Source organism: Rhinoderma darwinii, chromosome 9 (assembly GCF_050947455.1).
Source record: "Rhinoderma darwinii isolate aRhiDar2 chromosome 9, aRhiDar2.hap1, whole genome shotgun sequence".
In the NCBI taxonomy this organism is placed as follows: domain Eukaryota; kingdom Metazoa; phylum Chordata; class Amphibia; order Anura; family Rhinodermatidae; genus Rhinoderma; species Rhinoderma darwinii.
The window spans coordinates 89,849,445-89,872,297 of record NC_134695.1 but is presented as its reverse complement, the minus strand read 5'-3'; the positions used below and the strand labels follow the sequence as shown (position 1 = coordinate 89,872,297).

General features: G+C 44.9%; 1 protein-coding gene across 1 annotated transcript in view; it reads left to right on the top strand.

Annotated features, from left to right (window-relative positions):
* Window positions 1-4,562: 4,562 nt before the first annotated feature.
* PEPD (peptidase D) overlaps window positions 4,563-22,853 on the top strand; it is a 297,439-nt gene continuing 279,148 nt past the window's right edge. Inside the window, exon 1 of the mRNA XM_075838450.1 lies at window positions 4,563-4,597. Within this exon, the coding sequence (XP_075694565.1) occupies window positions 4,578-4,597 (20 nt within the window). The 5' untranslated portion in view covers window positions 4,563-4,577. The remainder of the gene's footprint in view (window positions 4,598-22,853) is intronic.

The following is a 22,853-nucleotide window of genomic DNA, read 5'->3' as shown; positions in this document are numbered from 1 at the left end:
AGGAGAGTCGGGCATGTCGAAGGAGAAGTAGGGCAGCAGCTTTCTACTTTCTTCCTATTGAAAACACATGCACGCACTTTCGTGTCCAACATGCATGTGTATGGGGTAGTCGGGAGGAATAGCTGTCGATCTTTCGGCTGACAGCTATCTATAGTGTATGGCCAGTCTAGAAAGTGGGACTTTTTTCACAAACAGATGTGGCAGGTTTATTGCACACCGAGATACACAGGCCCTGAACAGTTTTTGTTAACATTTCTGGCAGACGCTTTATAATTGTAGTACAGCTACAAAGCAGGAATAAAATCCAGCCAGCACTCTACAGGTTAAGGCCATTGGCTGTTCTTAAACACGCTTTCCTGTCAGGGTACACTGCAATGGATTGTTTCTTGGTGCAGCAATAGTCCCTTTAATTACCCTCCACATTCTGCAGCCTTCACCGAGGATAAAAGAGCAAAGAAGTGTTATTAGTCCCAAATTGCAGCTGGATAACGAGAAGTGCAGAGAGATAAAGTCATTTTCTCCAAGTGAATTGCTGGGAGTGTCAAGAAATTGAGTCCCTAAATTTCAGCCTTGTCTCTTACCATTGGTCACCGGCCCATTAAACTGCACAGCGTATTTAAGTGCGAGACACACTCTGTGAATCTTATTGAAAACTCGGCTCTGTTATACTGCAGGTGATAACGAGGGGAGTTAAAAGTAGGTGACACATTTATTTCCTGTACAAACTAATTGTAGAGCCAAGGCCTTAATTTTATGTTTGCTTTGGTGGAATAGGTGTAGTTAATCAAAAGTTTAGAAAATCTCTTTGCAGGTGTATTTAGTCTTTTTTATGCTCCCTGTCTCAATCTGTCAGACTCCATCACTTTATTCTCTGTCCTCTGACCCGGGTCACTCATTAGTAGGAAATGTATTTAAAGGTGTCTTTTTTCTTAAAGGGGATCTCTATTTAAAATTATCCTAAACCTAACAAAAGAAAAAGCACATAGTTTTTTGTCTGCAAGTCCTTAAAGGGATTGTCTACGTTAGGAAACCCCTTTTCCTGTACCCTATTAGAAAATTCTGAGTTAATAGAAGGGGGTCCTCTGTTCAGGATCGTCATTTCTTGGCCAGAGTGGAGAACGGCTACAAAGAGTGTATCTTGCTCTGAAAGACCTGGCCTGTCCTGCATTACACAGACAACCCATTGATGTGAATGGGCACAGTGTAATACCTAATTTCCCCTGTGATGGTGCTGCAGGGTAATAAAACACTTACTGACAGGTTTCCCCTTTGACCACAGCTGATCGCTAGGGATCACAGCAGGGGGGGAACTTTGTGATCAGGTTATTGCCAAGGGACCCATCTAGCAAGTAGATCTTTCCATGAGTGGAGTTTTATAATGAGTGTCACCAATTTATGAGGTTGGGTTTAGCCTGCTTGGTCTCCATTGTAGACAAATAATGGTGGGGGGGGGGGGGGGGTGTAGTTTTCTACTGCAACAATTTGCCCCCACGATAAAGCGTTCTTACCATCCCCATTCCAAAAACAATTGTTTACATGCTATAAGCTACATTAATTGCCCACGTTTTTCTTAGTCTATATGATGGTAGTGTAAGGTTATCCAACTTGGTTTTTCAATACAATAGGTGAATGGAATTATATGTGGTTATATTGGGCAGTTCCAAATCACACCAGCGGCTGAATGGGCATTGACGGGTGACAACTCCTTTTTGAGCCAGATATGTGCCCAGACCAGTTTTCATTTCCCTTCCCCCACTCCTCACGGTCATATAAAATGCATTACTCAGCAGGTAGCAATAATGAGCACAGGAAAAGGCCTCCCCGGGGTAAAGAGAATATGAGATCTGGGCTTTATATGGTTATAGGCTTCATAGTTGATGCCCAGAGCTGAACACAAGAATGGTTTTCGGATTTATATTACCAGAAGGAATGCAAATCTACAGCTAATGTCTTTGGGTTAGATTAGGTTTCCTTTAAGAAAGAAGAATGAATATTCGGCTACATCTTACTAATTAGCGGAATTCTGTCAACCTGTTACATTTCATAGTGTGTTTCTATCCTGTTATACTTCCCGTCTTACATCGGAGCTACAGTCACCTGCTGAAATGCATAATTGATGTTAAAGGATTTTTATAACACCAGTTAATTAACTTCTTCCAGGCTACTGCAATGGGAAAAGAAGTGGAAATGGAACAAGCAAAAAATCTATATAGTCTGTGATGTGTCAGGTAAAGGTATGTGCACGCGACAACGCCAAATACGTCTGAAATTACGGAGCTGTTTTCTGGAGAAAACAGCTCCAGAATTTCAGACGTTTTTGCATGCACTCGTGTTTTTCGCGGCGTCTTTTACGGATGTACTTTGGAGCAGTTCTTCATTGGAGTCAATGAAAAACGGCTCCAATGACGTGCCAAGTAGTGTCCTGCACTTCTTTGCCGCGGGCGTAATTTTACGTGCCGTCTTTTGACAGCGACACGTAAAATGACAGCTCGTCTGCACAGAACATCGTAAGACCCATTGCAAGCAATGGGCAGATGTTTGTTGACGTATTGGAGCCGTCTTTACAGGCATAATTCGTGGCGTAAAACGCCTCCATTACGTCTGAAAAGAGGTCGTGTGCACATACCCTAAGGCTGGGTTCACACGAGCATGTTACGTCCGTAATGGACGGAACGTATTTCGGCCGCAAGTCCCGGACCGAACACACTGCAGGGAGCCGGGCTCCTAGCATCATAGTTATGTACGACGCTAGGAGTCCCTGCCTCTCCGTGGAACTACTGTCCTGTACTGAAAACATGATTACAGTACGGGACAGTTGTCCGGCAGCGAGGCAGGGACTCCTAGCGTCGTACATAACTATGATGCTAGGAGTCCGGCTCCCTGCACTGTGTTCGGTCCGGGACTTGCGGTCGAAATACGTTCCGTCCATTACGGACGTAACATGCTCGTGTGAATCCAGCCTTAGACTGGTATGATGGCTTGCCCAATATCATGATCCAACCAATTTGTAGCAGTGATCAGTACTGACTAAGGATGGATATGCGGGTAAGAGGAAGGGTATGTTCACACTTGTCGGATACGCTACGGAATAGTCCTCAGCGTATCTTATCCAGAACACGCAGAGAAATCCGTCAGAATCTTCGCACCAAATGGTGCTTTCATTTGGTGCGTATATTTGGCTGGATTGACCGATACGGAAAACGGATGCCAGAAAAAAAGCCTATACCTTTTTCTAGAGTTGCCATAGCAACGTGTCCCTTCTCTTCTGGCTGCTCTGTGTCCAGGCGCCCTCCTGTGTTGACATTTTTCCCATGTGACCGCTGCAGCTTGTGATTGGCTGCTGGTGTCACATGTGATGAAATGTCATCACAGGGGGAGCATGGACACAGAGCAGCGTAATCGCAGCAAATATCGCAAACAGTGGCATTTGTTTTGCGAAATTTGACTTTTCCATTGAACTTAATAGGGAAATTCTGCAAGAAATGCGCAGCAAATCCGCATCATAAATTGACTTGCTGTGGATTTAGGCACGGATTCTGTGCCGGATTTTTTTGCAACGTCTGGAGGAGATTTGTTGAAGCTGTTGTAATATGCTACATATTTTCCGGTCGCAAATACGGACGGAAAATATTCAGTGAGTGAATATGCCACGTGTGAACATGCCTTAAAAGGGACACCAGCTGGGTACCACAAGACCGCCTTGTTACACATAAAAGTAGTAACTATAATGACTATGACAATGTTGTTGGCACTGTTACGAAGGCCCTGTGGCTGGTTCTCTTAAATCAGCACTGTGACTGTCAATGCTATGGTGGCACTGTGATTGTCAATGTTATGGGGGCACTGTGACTGTCAATGCTACGGGGACACTGTGACTGTCAATGTTATGGGTGCAATGTGGCTGTCACTAATGGGAGCACTGTGTCTGTCACTGTTATGGGTGCACTCTGTCTGTCACTGTTATGGGGGACACTGTGGCCGCCAGTCTTAAGCCAATCTATGTTGGTGGCAAATATACACCTTTGAATACATTTTACGCGTCTTTGAATGGCTGTTCAACAGAAATACAAATCTACGCCTAGATTTGCGAAATAGCTTTTGACAATTTCTGGTAAATCAGTCGGTCTGCGGAGGCCACGTCCCTGCCCTAAACCCCGCCCCTTTTCTCGCCACTTTCAGAAAGCATCGAGAGAAGTAAAAAGTTGCAAAACTACGCCACAATTTGCGACTTCCCCAATATTTTCCAATACCTTTACGCCAATTGTCACCGGTGTCCTCTAGGGGGCAGCAGAGGGTCCTATTATGTAATGACTGGAGTTTTTCTGTTACTTTGATTGCTCTGTAGCTAAGCAGTTACTAGTATTCTATGTTATCAGCCACATTACACTGGGGAGAGACGCTGACTCCTCCATACTTACAGCTCTCATTGTATTTCTGTTACCAAGTTCAAAAAAACTTATTTTCTCTCTCTGATGTATTGATTTGTAATCGCAGAGCGGCATTCATGTTCCCACGGCTCAGTGGACCTGCAAATGCAATTATGACAACACAAAGATGATCAATATACGGGTCTACGCATGACGCTACCTGTCAAAAAGTAAGTTGTTGCAAAAAGGAGAGAAAATATTCTTATCAGAAGGAATAAGAGCGTCTTATTATTAGGGTATGTTCACACCGAGTGTTTTCCGGCGTATTTCAGGGCGTTTACGCCTAAAAAAATGCTTGAAAAAACAGAAGCAGAACGTCTCCAAACATCTGCCCATCGATTTCAATGGGAAATACGGGGTATCGTGAGTAGCTTAAAAAACGTCTGAAAATCAGGAGCTGTGTCCCTTGAAAACCGCTCCGTATTTTCAGACGTTTTTGATTTTGTGTGTGCACATACCCTTAGGCAGAACGCCTCCAAACATCTGCCCATTGATTTCAATGGGAAAAACAGCGTTATGTTCCATTGAAATCAATAGGTAGATGTTTGGAGGCGTTCTGCTTCCGATTTTCGTCAGTTTTTCGGGCTTTTACGTCCGAAAATAGGCCGTGTGAACATACCCTTATAGGTAGAGAGAAAAACGTGGAACTAAGGAGGGAAATGGTTATATAGACACGTGTGGGACATTGTCTACTGTTATATCAGTGAGCATGTGCTGAACAAACAGAGCTGCAGTGTAAAGCATAGAGGAGGGACAGAGTAGCAGTCTCAAGCAGATAACGGCTGGCTGAACTTGCATATCTACCCCAACCTCCCTATAAACATGCACGCTGAGCTCGGCTGACCACGCATATTTATTCCATTGGGGAGAGGCTGCATAAAGGATGGGGTGGGTTGTATTCCAACATGCCTGATCCTTGTTTCATCTGCCATTAGGGGGCAGTCTGGAGGCTCTCACGCATTAGGTACATGTTGCAGATCACCAGCACCTGCATTTTACTACCATATCCTGATCGCAGCTGACTGCAGGTGTTAGAATAGGTCCTAGGAGAGAGAAAATCTTTCCTTGTCATGAATACATTCTGGACCCTGCAAGAACAGAGTTATTTCTTTGCCCTTGCGATGGGTAAGCTTGCCAGCACTGCGTATATGAATATCTTCCTGCAAGTGGCCCTGAGGGGGCCTGGTGTATTAGTGCGCTTACTATAGAGTCATTACTACACCAGTTGACAGTAGGTATAAGATGGCAGTAAATGGTTACCGCAGTATGACAGTAGTTTGTCCTCCGCACTTTGGAAAGTATTTGCAGTAGTTACCTGTGCCATCACATTTTTCGGGAGAACTGCTAAACCGTTATTTTTTTACAAGTTTATTTTATTTTTTCTGTAATGATTAATCCAGACTTTTTTTTAAACTGCATGTCAGGTATTTGTCAAAAAACAATCAATAATTGCACAGTCTGAATACAACCCTAATGGCAGTGGGCAGAACTGTGCTTAAAAAGGGCAAATGGTCAGTCAGGGAAAAAAGATCTAAAGAACTGGGGTCTGAGAAAAATTATACTCTAACTATGGAGGCACACAGAAAAATAACACAGTAAGGCCTTATTCACACGAACGTGTTATACGTCCGTGATTTTCACGCGTGTCGCACAGACGTATGTTAGTGAATTGGGCCGTTCAGACTGTCAGTGATTTTCACGCAGCACATGCGTGCTGCGTGAAACTCACGACATGTCCTATACTTGCCCTTGTTTCGCGCAGTACGCACCCATTGAAATCAATGGGTACGTGCAAATCACGCTCGGCACCCGAAAGCACTTCCTGGTGCCGCGCGTGATGCACGCTACAGTAGTAAAATAAATGAATGAAAACAGAAAAGCACCTCGTGCGTTTCTGTTTGTAAACATAAAAACAGAGTGTCATAATGATGCCGGCTGCGTGAAAATCACGCAGCCGCGCACCATATGCTGATGACACACAGAGCTTTTGCGCGCGCAAAACGGACACGTCCATGTGAATAAGGCCTAAACAATGGTACTCTAGCTGGTGGATGTTACAGAACAATAAAACAATGATAAATAGAGTTTTGGCAACATTGTATCAGCATTATGCTACCTCAAGTGTCAGTGCATCATTAACCTGTACCCCAAGTGTCAGTGTGTCATTATCCCTTACCCCAAGTGTCAGTGTATCATTATCCTGTACCCCATGTGTCAGTGTCATTATCCTGTCCCCCAAGTGTCAGTGTATCATTATCTTGTACCCCAAGTGTCAGTGTGTCATTATCCCTTACCCCAAGTGTCAGTGTATCATTATCCTGTACCCCAGGTGTCAGTGTATCATTATTCTGTACCCCAAGTGTCATTGTATCATTATCCTGTACCCCAAGTGTCCGTGTCATTATGCTGTACCCCAAGTGTCAGTGTATCCTTATCCTGTACCCCAAGTGTCAGTGTATCATTATCCCGTACCCCAAGTGTCAGTGTCATTATCCTGTACCCCAAGTGTCAGTGTCATTATCCTGTACCCCAAGTGTCAGTGTGTCATTGTCCTGTACCCCAAGTGTCAGTGTATCATTATCCTGTACCCCAAGTGTCAGTGTATCATTATCCTGTACCCCAAGTGTCAGTGTATCATTATCCTGTACCCCAAGTGTCAGTGTATCATTACCCTGTACCCCAAGTGTCAGTGTATCATTATCCTGTACCCCAAGTGTCAGTGTATTATTATCCTGTACCCCAAGTGTCAGTGTGTCATTAACCTGTACTCCAAGTGTCAGTGTGTCATTATCCTGTACCCCAAGTGTCAGTGTGTCATTATCCTGTACCCCAAGTGTCAGTGTGTCATTATCCTGTACCCCAAGTGTCAGTGTATCATTATCCTGTACCCCAAGTGTCAGTGTATTATTATCCTGTACCCCAAGTGTCAGTGTATTATTATCCTGTACCCCAAGTGTCAGTGTGTCATTAACCTGTACTCCAAGTGTCAGTGTGTCATTATCCTGTACCCCAAGTGTCAGTGTGTCATTATCCTGTACCCCAAGTGTCAGTGTATCATTATCCTGTACCCCAAGTGTCAGTGTATTATTATCCTGTACCCCAAGTGTCAGTGTGTCATTAACCTGTACTCCAAGTGTCAGTGTGTCATTATCCTGTACCCCAAGTGTCAGTGTATCATTATCCTGTACCCCAAGTGTCAGTGTATCATTACCCTGTACCCCAAGTGTCAGTGTATCATTATCCTGTACCCCAAGTGTCAGTGTATTATTATCCTGTACCCCAAGTGTCAGTGTATTATTATCCTGTACCCCAAGTGTCAGTGTGTCATTAACCTGTACTCCAAGTGTCAGTGTGTCATTATCCTGTACCCCAAGTGTCAGTGTGTCATTATCCTGTACCCCAAGTGTCAGTGTGTCATTATCCTGTACCCCAAGTGTCAGTGTATCATTATCCTGTACCCCAAGTATCCGTGTATTATTATCCTGCACCCCAAGTGTCAGTGTGTCATTGTTCTGGAGATCCAAGCAGCAGTGTAACAAAATATAGTATAATAATATGGAGATATTTCCTTATATTCCCACGCCTTACGTCTGTTCTGCTACATATACAGATTTATAATACCTGGATCTATGATATGTTTCTTTTTCAACTCCATATTATTTCACTCATATACTTGCACCCAATTTTCTGTGCAACTCAGAAAATGCATAAAACGTGACACGAATCCACTTTTATTAAACCGGAAAAGGTCATTTTTATTGAAGGTTTCCATAGCAACGACAATAAATTAAAAAAAATTCCGAATTATGATTTTCGAGTCCCAGAGACGGATTTATTGGTATTGATTGAAGGGTTGCGTTAATCTGTTTTCCTGATGTACAGAGCTCAGGCGCACGTGATCTTCCATTATTATAATTCTATTTGCCATTTGTATAAAGTTCTGGAAAGACAAGACGTTGAATCTTGGAAACTTGTACGAGACATCTCTCTGTTTTGTGTCAAGATACTGTCTGTTCTGCGGTCGTCTTCCGAGTCTCTGTTTTTATACACTTCATTTTCATTTTCTACGAACATTTGAAGTTTCAGAACAAAAGAAGCTAAAAAAAGAACAATTTGTACAATGGCGTTCAGGGCTGTACTGTTTGAACAATGTTGTGCTCACAATGCCTTGAAAAACTAATGTATTCATGGCTGCCGATGCCGTACCATGTATACAAATCATGCGCACGCACTCCATATATCCAGTGAAAACATGAGCGCACACAATGAACATTTTTTTTTTTGCTGACTGACAGAAGATATAGATCAGAAAATTACTACAAAGAAATAAAAAAAACATTTTGTGAACCCCCTCACCCCCGTCTTAGTATCAGATGGTGAATGTATAGCAGCAATTAGAATTTTAGGAATTTTCTTTCATGATCCTGTATCTGGATATGGAAGAAGGTTCAATATTTTTCACATAATCCTAATCTGAAAACCCCTTACCATATGCTCATTATTTATGGGTCTCCCCCTCGCTACCCCTCTCTATTAGCCAGTGAGGACGGCCACTGCAAAAAGTTTCTCCTGATCTGGCAGAGTTAATTGCCCATTCGTTTCAGTAGGCTCCATGTAATACTACGTATTCGCCTGCAGGGGAACTAAGTGGCTGAACGCACCTTCCCTTAGCGATCAGAGCCGATCACAGGTCGAATTTAATCTAAAAAGGATTGTCCAGTTCTAGATATTTTTGATAGTTAAAGGGGTTTGGGACAACCCCTGTACATACACCCTATTAGGGCATAAGGATGTCATAGAGGGGGAAAACAAGCAGCGGCTCTCGCTCTGGCCAACTTAGGTCTGTCCATGTATTATATGGATGGCCATTTATCTAAATGGCTGTAATGTAATACTACATTTGTCTGGGTGGCCATAGATTCCACAGTCAAAATCATCTGATCGTCGCAGAAGCTCCCATATTAAAGTGTATGTATGCATGATTAGACAACCCCTTTAAAGGGAACCTGTCAGAAGTGCTAACCTCAAAACTGCTGACAGTGCTATATAGAGGAGGGGGAGCGCAGTGTACCGATACTTGTTGCGTCGGTCATGCAAGTTGTAGGACCGAGAAATTTACGTATAATGCCCCCGGCACTGCGTTCAATCAGGAGACCGCTAGATTCGTCACTCACCGCAGAGGAAAGGTGTAATGGCCTCGGTCGCGGACTGCCGGCATTGCCTCCTCTGAAACGCCAGCACACTGTACTGCCCTTGGCTGCTGCTAACGTGCGCGCTTGCTCCTGGCCTTAAAGGGCCAGCGTGCGCACCAGGAAAATCTCTACCATCCTATCCCAGCTAACCAGGAACTATAAAAAGGACTCTGCCCTCTTTCTCCTTGCCTGGGCATTGTTGTGTCTACCCATGTTCGTCTAGCAAATTGTCCCTTACATGTATCCTGTTCCCATTGTCCCCATATCCTGCTTCTTGTATCCCGTATCTAGTAATTGTGTTTGTTCCTGAGCGAAGTCTAGTGTTGGAGTCGAGTTTATCCTCTGTGCCACATGTCATCTGCCACGCCTATTATCATCTGCCACGCCAAAGTGTCTGCTACGTCTCATGTCTGTCTGAACTTCTATACAGGTACTCCAGTTCTATAGACTTGCATTGACTGTACTTTGGCCAGCTGCTTGTAATGGCAGGAAGGAGGTGAAGGGAAAGTGAGCCCTAATCTACCCACCGCCCTGTCCCTGCCTACTTGCAACGACCCGCCCTAGGCGACGGGGTACAACTGGGCGGCGGTCCCTACGCTGTCTAAGTGCACGGGAGAACAAACAGGGAACACGCAAGGGAAGGGGCAGTAGCCACGGAACGCCGCGAGGAAACGGAGCGGTGAATGAGTAGTCAGGACCAGGATGAAGTGGAGTATACCAAAGTGAGCACGGAGAAGGAAGCAAGCCAGGGGCAAAGCAAAGCAAGGCAGAAGCACGGCAGAAGAAGGCTAGAGCAAGCAGCAGTGAGGCCAGGAATCCAGAAGAATTACAAGCACTGAGGAAGAGAACACGGCAGGTAATAAAGGACAGGGGGCGGAGCTAACTCCGACTGACCAGGCCGCGATAGGCTCTCCCACTCCTGAGCCTGCCACCCTGTTTGGTGGGAGATGGTGTCAGTCGAACAGGTCTGGCCTCAGGTGTGGATTGATTAATCCCAGGAGTATACCTAGATGTAGTACCTTGCAGATCCCTAACAGTACTCCCCCTTTTATGAGGGGCCACCGGACCCTTACTAAGAGGACCCGGTTTAGTAGGGAAGAGAAGGTGGAACCTCCTGATCAATACCCCAGCGTGAACATCACGGGCAGGTACCCAAGTCCTCTCCTCCGGCCCGTATCCTCTCCAATGGACCAGGTACTGGAGGGAGCCCTGGACCATCCTACTGTCCATAATCTTGGCCACCTCGAATTCCACCCCCTCAGGGGTGAGAACGGGAACAGGAGGTTTCCTCGAGGGGGACCAGGAGGGGGGCAGCGTTTAAGGAGGGAGTCATGGAAGACGTCATGTATGCGAAAGGATGGGGGCAGCTCCAGACGGAAGGATACAGGGTTGAGGACTTCAATGATCTTATAAGGTCCAATAAATTGGGGAGCAAACTTCCTGGACGGGACCTTAAAGCGCAAGTTCCTGGACGACAACCAGACCAAATCCCCGATGACAAACCGGGGGTTAGCAGAACGTCTACTATCCGCCTGAATCTTTTATGCGCTCTGGGACGCCTCTAGGTTCTTCTGAACCTGGGCCCAGACAGTGCACAGTTCCCGATGAACATCCTCTACCTCAGGATTATTGGAACAACCAGGGGAAACGGAGAAGAACCTTGGGTTAAACCCGAAATTACAGAAAAACGGGGAGACCCCTGACGAGTTACTGACCCGGTTATTCAGGGAAAATTCAGCAAGGGGAAGGAATGAGACCCAATTGAATTGACAGTCAGAGATGAAACACCTTAAATATTGTTCCAGGGATTGGTTAGTCCTTTCCGTTTGGCCATTAGTTTCGGGATGGAAGGCGGAGGAGAAGGACAGATCAATCTCCAACTTTTTACAAAAAGCTCTCCAAAATAAGGAAACAAATTGTACCCCTCTGTCAGAAACGATATTGACTGGGGCCCCATGGAGACGCAGGATGTGTTTCACAAACAAAGAAGCTAACGTCTTGGCGTTAGGTAGCTTCTTAAGGGGCACAAAGTGGCACATCTTGCTGAAGCGGTCTACTACCACCCACACCACCGACTTGCCCTGAGATGGAGGCAAATCGGTGATAAAATCCATGGAGATATGGGTCCAAGGTCTCTAGGGAATGGGCAAGGAACGTAGTAGGCCCACAGGTCGGGACCTAGGGGTTTTGGACCTAGCGCAAACCTCACAAGCGGCGACGTAAGCCCTAACGTCTTTAGGCAACCCAGGCCACCAATAGTTTCTGGTAATGAGGTGTTTGGTGCCCAAGATGCCAGGATGACCAGATAGAGCGGAGTCATGGTTTTCCCTGAGTACCCTTAGCCGGTATTGCAGGGGAACAAACAGTTTGTCCCCAGGGACGTTCCCGGGAGCTGCACCCTGATGAGCCGCGATATCAGAAGCTAAATCAGAATCCGTGGCAGAAACGATTATACCAGGGGGTAAAATACAAGCAGGATCCTTCTCGGAAGGAGGATTGGCCATGAAACTACGTGACAGAGTATCAGCCTTAATATTCTTGGACCCAGCCCTATAGGTAACCAAGAAATTAAATCTGGTAAAGAATAGTGCCCACCGAGCTTGTCTAGGATTAAGCCTCCGGGCCGATTCTAGGAAAACCAGATTCTTGTGATCCGTAAGGACCGTTACCTGGTGTCTGGCCCCCTCCAGGAAGTGCCGCCACTCTTCAAAAGCCCATTTAATGGCTAGAAGTTCGCGGTTGCCAATATCATAGTTACTCTCCGTGGGCGAAAACTTCCTAGAGAAGTAAGCACAGGGGCGGAGATGGGTGAGGGAGCTGGTACCCTGGGACAAAACGGCCCCCACTCCCACCTCGGATGCGTCAACCTCCACAATAAATGGCTCCTCTTGGTTGGGCTGAATCAGCACGGGGGCCGAGATAAAGCACTTCTTGAGGGTCTCAAAGGCCTGGACGGCCTCAAGGGGCCAATGGAGGACATCAGCACCCTTGCGAGTAAGGTCCGTAAGAGGCTTAGCGACGACCGAGAAGTTGGCAATAAATCTCCTGTAATAGTTGGCGAACCCTAAAAAACACTGTAACGCCTTAAGGGAGGCAGGTTGGACCCATTCCGCCACAGCCTGAACCTTGGCAGGGTCCATGCGGAATTCATGAGGAGTGAGGATTTGCCCTAAAAATGGTATCTCCTGTACCCCAAAGACACATTTTTCAGTCTTAGCAAACAGATTATTCTCCCGAAGGACCTGGAGCACCTTCCTGACATGCTCCACGTGGGAGGACCAGTCCTTGGAAAACACCAGTATGTCATCAAGGTACACTACAAGAAAATTACCCAGGTAATCTCTCAGGATTTCATTAATAAAATTCTGGAAGACAGCAGGGGCATTACACAACCCAAAGGGCATGACCAGGTATTCGAAATGACCCTCGGGTGTGTTGAATGCAGTTTTCCACTCATCCCCCTCTTTGATGCAGATAAGGTTATATGCCCCCCGTAGATCGAACTTAGAAAACCATTGGGCTCCCTGAACCTGATTAAAAAGATCCGGAATCAAAGGAAGTGGGTACTGGTTCCTTACGGTGACCTTATTCAGGTTACGATAATCAATGCACGGCCTAAGACCACCATCCTTCTTCCCCACGAAGAAGAAGCCAGCACCTACAGGAGAAGTCGAGGGGCGAATGAAACCCTTGGCCAGGCATTCTTGGATATACACCCTCATAGCTTCACGTTCAGGACATGAAAGATTAAATATCCTACCCTTAGGAAGCTTGGCACCAGGCACCAAATCGATGGCGCAATCGTAATCTCTATGGGGGGGGCAACACCTCGGAGGCCTCCTTAGAAAACACATCGGCGAAGTCCTGAACAAACTCAGGAAGCGTGTTTACCTCCTCCCGGGGAGAAATAGAGTTAACAGAAAGACATGACATAAGACATTCACTACCCCATTTGGTGAGATCCCCAGTATTCCAATCAAACGTGGGATTATGCAACCAGGGAAGACCTAATACCAGATCAGACGATAATCCCTGCATCACCAGTACAGAGCACTGCTCCAAATGCATGGAGCCAACCAGGAGTTCAAAAACAGGAGTATGCTGAGTAAAATAACCATTAGCAAGGGGAGTTGAGTCGATACCCACTACCGGGATAGGATAAGGTAAATCAATAAAAGGCATCTTTAGAGACATAGCAAATTCCACAGACATGATATTAGCAGATGAGCCAGAATCCACGAAAGCACTGCCCGTGGCAGACCGGCCAGGAAACGAGACCTGAAAGGGAAGCAAAATTTTATTGCGTTTCACATTAACGGGAAATACCTGTGCGCCCAAGTGACCTCCCCGATGATCACTTAGGCGCGGAAGTTTTCCGGCTTCTTATTCTTGCGCCTGGGACAGGTGTTCAGTAGATGCTTGTCGTCCCCACAGTAGAAGCAGAGACAATTCATTCTGCGAAACTCCCTACGTTGTCGAGGGGACATGGAGGCCCCGAGTTGCATAGGTACCTCCGAGTCCTCCGTGGAGGGGCGAGGAGACGGGACCTCGGGGGGGATCGCAGAAAAGTCAGAGGGGAGCACATTGAAGCGTTCAAGCTGACGTTCCCTGAGACGTCGGTCAAGTCGTACTGCTAGGGCCATAACCTGGTCAAGGGAGTCAGAAGAGGGGTAGCTAACCAGCAGATCCTTCAGGGCGTCAGATAAACCTAACCTAAACTGGCACCTTAGGGCCGGATCGTTCCACCGAGAAGCTACGCACCACTTTCTAAAATCAGAACAGTATTCCTCAACCGGTCTCCTACCCTGACGTAAGGTCACCAGCTGACTCTCGGCTAAAGCAGTCCTGTCAGTCTCGTCGTAAATGAGTCCGAGGGCAGAGAAAAAACGATCAACGGAGGAAAGTTCAGGGGCGTCAGGAGCCAAGGAGAAGGCCCACTCTTGGGGCCCTTCCTGGAGTCGGGATATGATGATACCCACCCGCTGGTTCTCGGAACCTGAGGAGTGGGGTTTTAGGCGGAAATACAGTCTGCAACTCTCCCGGAAGGAGAGAAACGTCTTACGGTCCCCTGAGAACCGGTCAGGTAACTTGAGGTCAGGTTCTAAAGGTGAGGTGAGGGGTACTACTAAAGCAGCGTCACCCTGGTTGACCCTCTGGGCCAGGGCCTGGACCTGTAGGGAGAGGCCCTGCATCTGCTGGGTCAGGGTCTCAAGGGGGTCCATGATAGCGTCAGCGTAGGAGAAATGGTAGACTAGGTAGGGGCTTGTAATTATGTAATGGCAGGAAGGAGGTGAAGGGAAAGTGAGCCCTAATCTACCCACCGCCCTGTCCCTGCCTACTTGCAACGACCCGCCCTAGGCGACGGGGTACAACTGGGCGGCGGTCCCTACGCTGTCTAAGTGCACGGGAGAACAAACAGGGAACACGCAAGGGAAGGGGCAGTAGCCACGGAACGCCGCGAGGAAACAGAGCGGTGAATGAGTAGTCAGGACCAGGATGAAGTGGAGTATACCAAAGTGAGCACGGAGAAGGAAGCAAGCCAGGGGCAAAGCAAAGCAGGTTAAGCGGAACTGCAGCAAGGCAGAAGCACGGCAGAAGAAGGCTGGAGCAAGCAGCAGTGAGGCCAGGAATCCAGAAGAATTACAAGCACTGAGGAAGAGAACACGGCAGGTAATAAAGGACAGGGGGCGGAGCTAACTCCGACTGACCAGGCCGCGATAGGCTCTCCCACTCCTGAGCCTGCCACCTTGGTTGGTGGGAGATGGTGTCAGTCAAACAGGTCTGGCCTCAGGTGTGGATTAATTAATCCCAGGAGTATACCTAGACGTAGTACCTGGCAGATCCCTAACACTGCTACTCCGCTACGATGGAGCGGCCTAGTGGGTCCCCATACCCGTTGCATCGTTGAAAGGCGCTGATTGACAGGGCAAGTTATAGTACCCTGCCAATCAGCGCATTGCAATGAAGCAAGCGGCGCGATGACGTCATTGCGCCGCTTGCGTCGTTCAACCCCAGCAGACCTTCTTAGAAGAGAGCAGGTCTGCATTGCCACCAGACGGTGCGGGAACGAGATTAAGGTCAGTATGTAAAGTTTTGTTATTTTATCCTAATAAAAATGTGAGTGACATTATCTAAAGTGGGTCTCTATCTATAGAGCACTATTTATAGGGGGAGATATATGCAAGGCACTATCTACAGGGGTGAGCTATATGTTGGACACTATATACAGGGGTGGGCTATATCTACAGGGGGCTATATACAAGGTTGGGCCATATGAGCACTATAGGGGTAGCTATATGTGAGGCACTATATACAGGGGTAGGCTATATGTGGAGAACTATTTATAGTGGGAGATATATTTAGGGCACTATCTACAGGGGTGGGCTATATTTTGGATACTATATACAGGGGTGGGCTATTTGTGGAGCACTATCTACAGGGGGCTATATGTAGGGCACTATCTACAGGGGGGCTACACGTGGGGCACTATTTTCAGAGGGGGCTATATGTGGGGCACTATATACATGGGGACTATATGTAGGGAACTATTTACAGGGGTGGCTATATGTGAGACACTATCTACAGGAGGCTGTAATGGGGCACTACCTTACAGGGGCTCTATGGGGGTCACTATCTACAGGGGGATCTATGTAGGGCACCATCTACAGGGGGCACGGTGTGTGGGGGACACAGTGTGGTGCTGTTATAATTAGAGGTGCAGAGTATGGTGCTATTTTAATCAGGGACAGTGTATGGTGCTATTATAATTAGAGGCGCAGTGTATGGTGCTATTATATTTAGGGGCACAGTGTCTGGCAGAAATGTTTGAAAAGTGAGAAGCTGAGGACATCTGAGTTGCAAACTGCAGAAATGGGCTGTGGCCGGGAGAAGTCGTCACAGAGGTCTGGACCGGATGGAGAAGAAAAGAGAAAAATATCAACTAGAATCTGAGATCGTCACCTTTGAGTCACTTAATGTAAATCCTTATTCTGCCTCTAATCAGTAATGTAGTCACTGGGGGCGCCAAACTGAATCTTTGCCCCGGGTGCTAGAAAACCTAGATACGCCTCTGCCCATATCCCCAGAGTCGTGACAAGAGGGGCTGATAGCGTTCAATCAGGAGAGCCTGGAGCACTTGAACATCAAGGAACCGCCTCTGTGGCACTTGCGATTGCATCGCCGGGGGAATTAAACATCAATTTTTCAACAGGTATCGTTACATTGCCCTCTCCCTCCTCTATAAAGTGCTGTCTTCAGGTTTTGAGGGCTCAAAACTGCTGACAGATTGCTTTTAAAGAGGACATGTGAGCTCTTCTGACATGTTCGTGTCAGCAAATGCAAAAATAACAATAGTGGACGATCTCTTGTTCTGTTCCTCTGCTATTCCTCCTGGAAATGTATGAATAAACTGCCAACTGGGCGTTACCATTCCCATTGTTAATAAGGTGTGTCCATGTGTACCGGGACACTGTCGGCAATGATTGTGATAAACGACGTCCCTGGACCTAGCCATGGCAATCAGAATGAACACGACATGGTTTTGCACAAAAAATTGTCCATGGCTATGCTTGGTTTGATTGGTCGCAGGTTGGAATTTATATTTGTTTCGGAATTGTAAAGCATTCTTATATAGACTATTACACAGTGAATGTGTGAGGCCATTTTTCTGAGCATGCTTTCAGGGGCATACGTTGCCAACTACTCTTCTATTACATAGCAGGGCACACAAGTAAGGTAATCTCATCCATGGGAATTTGAGAATAACCTAGGGATGAGGAACAAAAAGCTGATTCAACATTGCCCTTTCCCATTTCCTGCCTTGTGTCCGCACAACGTCTCTTCATTACTTGTCACGTACGAGACTGAATGGTATTGTCTTCTATAAATCACTTTCAATTGAATCAAGTGCCCTCTTCCCACACAGACATACACACAGCAGTGTCAGGGGCCGAATTAACCTCATACTATTATCCTCAAATAACAATGTTAGTCCCTATATGCTAAGGTACCATAAAAATGCAATTATTTATATACTTAACCCCTTATTCATAATTAACAGTTATTCTTTGATATATATTCTGTACATATAAAATAGACAGGATTTTTAGGGGTTGTCCTTATTAGAAAACTTATTTTCCCCATTAAGGACCATCATGCACCGTTTAAAGCGGAGAGAAGCTACAAAGAGCGTCTCTATCTCTGGAGGATCCGGCACGTCCATGCATTACATGGACAGTCCATTGATGTCAATTAGAACTGTGTAATGCTTTATTTCCCCTTTGGTGGCGCTACAAATGAATTGAGCACTTCCTGACTCTTTTCCCCAGAGATTACAGCTAATCATTGGAGGTTTTGGCAGTGAGACACCCTGTGACAGGGGTGAACTGACCATTCGGGAATTAGAGCCCACAGCCCATTGGTCAGTTAGAAAAAGGCCTGCAAAAAAATAACAAATGCATTGGGTTTTTCCAACAAAGACAACCGAAATATGTCTTACTAATGGATAATTAGGGCCAGGACCACCCAAGATATTTCTAAGCCCTATAAAGACAAATTGTCTGAGCTATCGTTGCCCTTTTCCACATCACCTTGTCCTTCATTGCCTCATAGCCAAAACAGGCTATTGTTACAGCATTCAATATATATTTGGGGATAAATGTGTAGTCAGCTGCTACTTTTATCAGCATGGATATTTGATTCAAAGATCAGTTCAGGAAGAATAAGAATGGAACGGATGTCCGTCACCGATCAGCTATGCTATTCTATGTGATCAGGAGGAGTTGTCACCAGCTAGTCGCTCCCTTCTGTTTTATTTTTCCAGAATTGTCAAAGTGCAACAATTTAGACAACAAAAAGTGTTGATACATAAAAAAAAATTCACTCGAAACTTACGAAGAAAAAGAAAAGCAGGCTCCTAATTAACTTCTAGGGTCGGTCCAGACTACAAAGTCAGACAGATGTATACTACTGCTGAGGTGGAGATTCTGTAAGGGACGAAGCTCAGACGAAGCTCAAAAGCTAAAGATTTATTGTTTATTACAATAGCCTGACCCTACAGTCAAAGCATAGATGAAGAACAGAAGATCCTGCTGAGAAAGATGGAGAGAAAGTGTAGAAGAAAAATTGTGGAAAAGGAAAAAACTTTGTTTACTTTTTCTATAGATATGTAATAATGATCCACCAAGTGTGAGCAATGAAGTGATATCTAAGAGAAGTGGCAAGAAATGGACCATGCGCAAAACAAGATGGAAAGATCAAAGAGGAACTAATCTAGACTACAAACTCTTACAAAACCAACATATAATGTTCTTCACAAGAACATACTTCATATAGAGAAGAGATCCCTGAAGTGAGAAAGAACAACAAGCTGAAGAACATCAATGACAGGAGGAATGGTCAAAAAACCAATGAACACTTCAGGCAAAATTGATACAGTGTGTTACATCTTATGTAGGACCCGAAGGTTGGTTCATGACACATTGGTTCTCTTCTTCGAATCCTTGTGTCATGCACCACCCCCTTAGGTCCTTTGGTCCATCATAGTGTCAGTTTTGTCTGCAGTGTTCTTCATTGTCTTGTAATTTCATTTCAATATTTGAACAATAACGATATTACTATTTTTTTGGCCCTCTATTTATCTTTTATATCATTTCACGTCATTGTGAACATCAAAGTCTTTCAGGTATACATATTGACCTTAGCTTTAGGCTAGCAAGTGAGTGTGATCGTGCAATAAAAGACGCTGTTAGGAAACGTCCGTCTCTTTAAGATTGTCATGACTACTAGCCTAGCTTCTGGGTGGCTCTGGTTTGAGTTGCAGAGTCAATCTCATTTCTCTCTCTTCTTCCTATCAGATTCTAGGGTGGAGTATTTAAGTCTGGTCAGTTCTTCCATTGTTGCTTGTGAATTTCTTTGTGTATGCAAGTATCTGATCAAGCTCCTGGTTACACCCTGTATCACCTGACTATTTCGATTATTGCAACTGGACCTCGGCTTTGTCTTTAGATTAACCCTTTTTGCTCACTGATTTGGACATTCTGCTCTTCTGGTGGCTTTGACCTCTGCAACTCCTGGTATTCTTTTGCTTTCTGATTTGGACTTAGGGCTTATTCACACGACAGGGTCCCGACCGAGCCCGAGTGTCGGCCAATAAAATCGGCCGTTTTTCCTGGCCGGTTTGCATTAGTTTTGCATCCGTTCCAGGCCGGGCATATTTGGACATTGACATCAGGGGCAACTCCTGAAGGGGAATCCCCATGTGGCCGGTGATTCCACTTCAGGAAAAGCCCCTGTCGTCTGTGTCCATTTATGGACACTGAACATTACTGTCTTCGCCTGGTGTGGAATCCCCGGTCACAGAGTGCACTGTGAGGAGAGAGCGAGCGACGGTAGACACGGCCGTCACTCGTGACACATTCCGGTGAATGCCTTGTATTACCTGGTCCCATAGACTTCTATGGGAGCCGGGCGGCTGGGTGAACGGCAGAAAATAGGGCATGTCCCATTTTTTGACGGCCCGTCAAAAAATCGGTCGTGTGAATAGCCTCATTAGGGGTCTATTGTTCCTACTGCAGCTGGGTGACAGCCGTTTTATGAACGGCCGTCACCCGGCCGGGAAACCCTGTCGTGTGAATAAGGGCTCACAGTCTCTCCTGGTTGTGTACTTTATTTACTTTTTACCCTCTGTCTGTCTGTTTTCCGTTCTGGTATTTCCTGCATTGCAACTCCTGTCCAACACTGTATTCTGTTAATGCAAAATGGGTTCTATGCAGCCAAATCCAACCTGCCTTGCGGTGGGCTCTGTTGAAAACCATAGAGTAGCTTTAGACTCTGCTGGTCAGAAAGTGACGGACTTGAGGTAGCGGATTACCTGCATGCTTTATCCAGACAGTCTCCAGCTGCCTTTTGGGAATCGCTTACAGAGCAATTCCATAACTTGCACTCTGGGGAATTGCTCAACTAGTGATACTAGTGTTACACTTTCAATCCCTTGGATATAGCAAAATGAAAAAATGAAGCACTGATCAAATGATTTCAAACATATAAAATTGTATTCGATATCCAATGTCAGAAATGCAGACAATACATCTGCAAAAATATCAAATATATGTAGTGAGTATCACCCATCAGTGTCCTAGGAATGTCCCGGTAAGGTTTGTACCACCTTTATTCCGTTGAATCCTGGACTTGGTATCGATAGCGGAGACACCACGTGTGGAGAGCCAGCGCCTGACGTTGGTGTCTCCGCTACCGATACCAAGTCCAGAATTCAACGGAATTAACATCAAAGTCTTCCCGTAGTCTCCAATCAGATGCTTTTATTACCTGAACTGAATTGAATGGTTTGTTGCCGGTAGTATCCCTAAACTTCTGTGATGTAGTGCAGCATAGCACCATTAGGGGGCATTCTTCTGAACTTGATTTTGGTATATATGGCATAGAGTAGAACCATGCAGCATAAAACTATATACACCAACCTAGTGACTCTTGTCACAATGGGTGCTGTTACTTTGTTGCATTTGGAAGATGTTTTAATTGGTCTCTACAGGGAAAATGATGCACACACTTAATTATATCAATTAGCAAAAACACTGTTGTAAAATTGTTTTAAATTCTATATGCATAATAAGCTCTAGCCATATGTTGTTCTCTTAATAACCATTGAAACATTACATTAAAGCCAACTAAATATAATCAGTTCTAAATCAATAGGAAAACCCCATGTGATATTTTATGATTAAAACTTTATGAATTAGACCCCAAACGGCACTAATATTTTTTGTGGGTGATAAATGGCTTAGTAGTTAAGTACATTACTGTTTGGAGACTCTCCCGCAGCTGTTATGTATTTTTTTTTTTTTTTTTAAAGTAGTACCATATCCACCCTGACCCACATAAAAATATAAATATTATAAGATATTGCCATAGGAAAGACTGAGTATCCCGACAGAGGCCTTTGGACTTATGTCTAGTGTCCGTTTTCTCCTACGTGTCAAGATTTTTACCTATGGAATATTGATTATATTAAATGTTTATTTAATTTTCTTGAGTAGTAATCAACGTTAAAATTCATATTGATCTGGAAAGTCGGAAACATATTTACTTGATAAGTACAACTTTAAAGTAAATGAGTTACTTTTAGGTCCACAATTCTGTGTTTTTTAATTTCTTATTATATCCTTTTTCTGTTCAGTTTCTAAATCCCCTACATAAACATAGAATTAATTGATAACATTTTGTTTTCCTGAAGTCACCACTAGGGGGAGCTCACTGCATACTGTGTCATTATTGAGTTCAATATATGAACAGAATGCAGAATGCACAATATATTATATATATATATATATATATATATATATATATATATATATATATATATATATATATCCACTTAAATTACCCAGGATACATCAATGCATTCTTGTTCTGATAACCTGGGTGACTTCACCCAAAAATGTATGAAACTCCAGCAGTAAGTGATCTGCTTTAGATGAGGTTGTCTTCTGCTGGACCTCATTGGCTATGTTGGACTTGGAGGATCATCTGGGTTGGTCTGCCTCCAAGGGCTCATTAACACGGCATCGCCCTCTTCTTCGTACGGAGCCATACAGCCTTCTAGGGGAGAAAACCTCAGTATATACGGAGTCCGATTGAACATGCCACAATTTTCTTTCCGTTGAATTCTGTGGGAACACTCTGTTCCCCTTACATTAAACCGGAGGGATATGAAGGTACAGTAGAGGGCTCATACTGTGTGTGTGTGTATATATATATATATATATATATATATATATATATTTATACAACGAAGAAAAACAGCAGCACTCGCTTCAGGAAGAAAATGTATATGTATCTGGGTGCCCAGCAAGCAGTCCCGATCCTTGGACTAAGTACAGATATGAATAAAGAAAGTCTTGCAGCACTCCAATAAGAAAAATCGTGAAGTTTATTCAGTCCACATCAAGCAAAGGTGCAACGTTTCGGTCCTATTGTAGGACAGAAACGTTGCACCTTTGCTTGATGTGGACTGAATAAACTTCACGATTTTTCTTATTGGAGTGCTGCAAGACTTTCTTTATTCATATATATATGTACATATAAATAAATATATTAAAAAAACGTTATTTTACTGTATTTAACTTTTTTACTTGTCCCCCTAGGGGAGTTGAACCAGTGATCGTTGGATAACGTATTAACTAATGTATTGCAGTATATTGTCATACTATTGCTATAC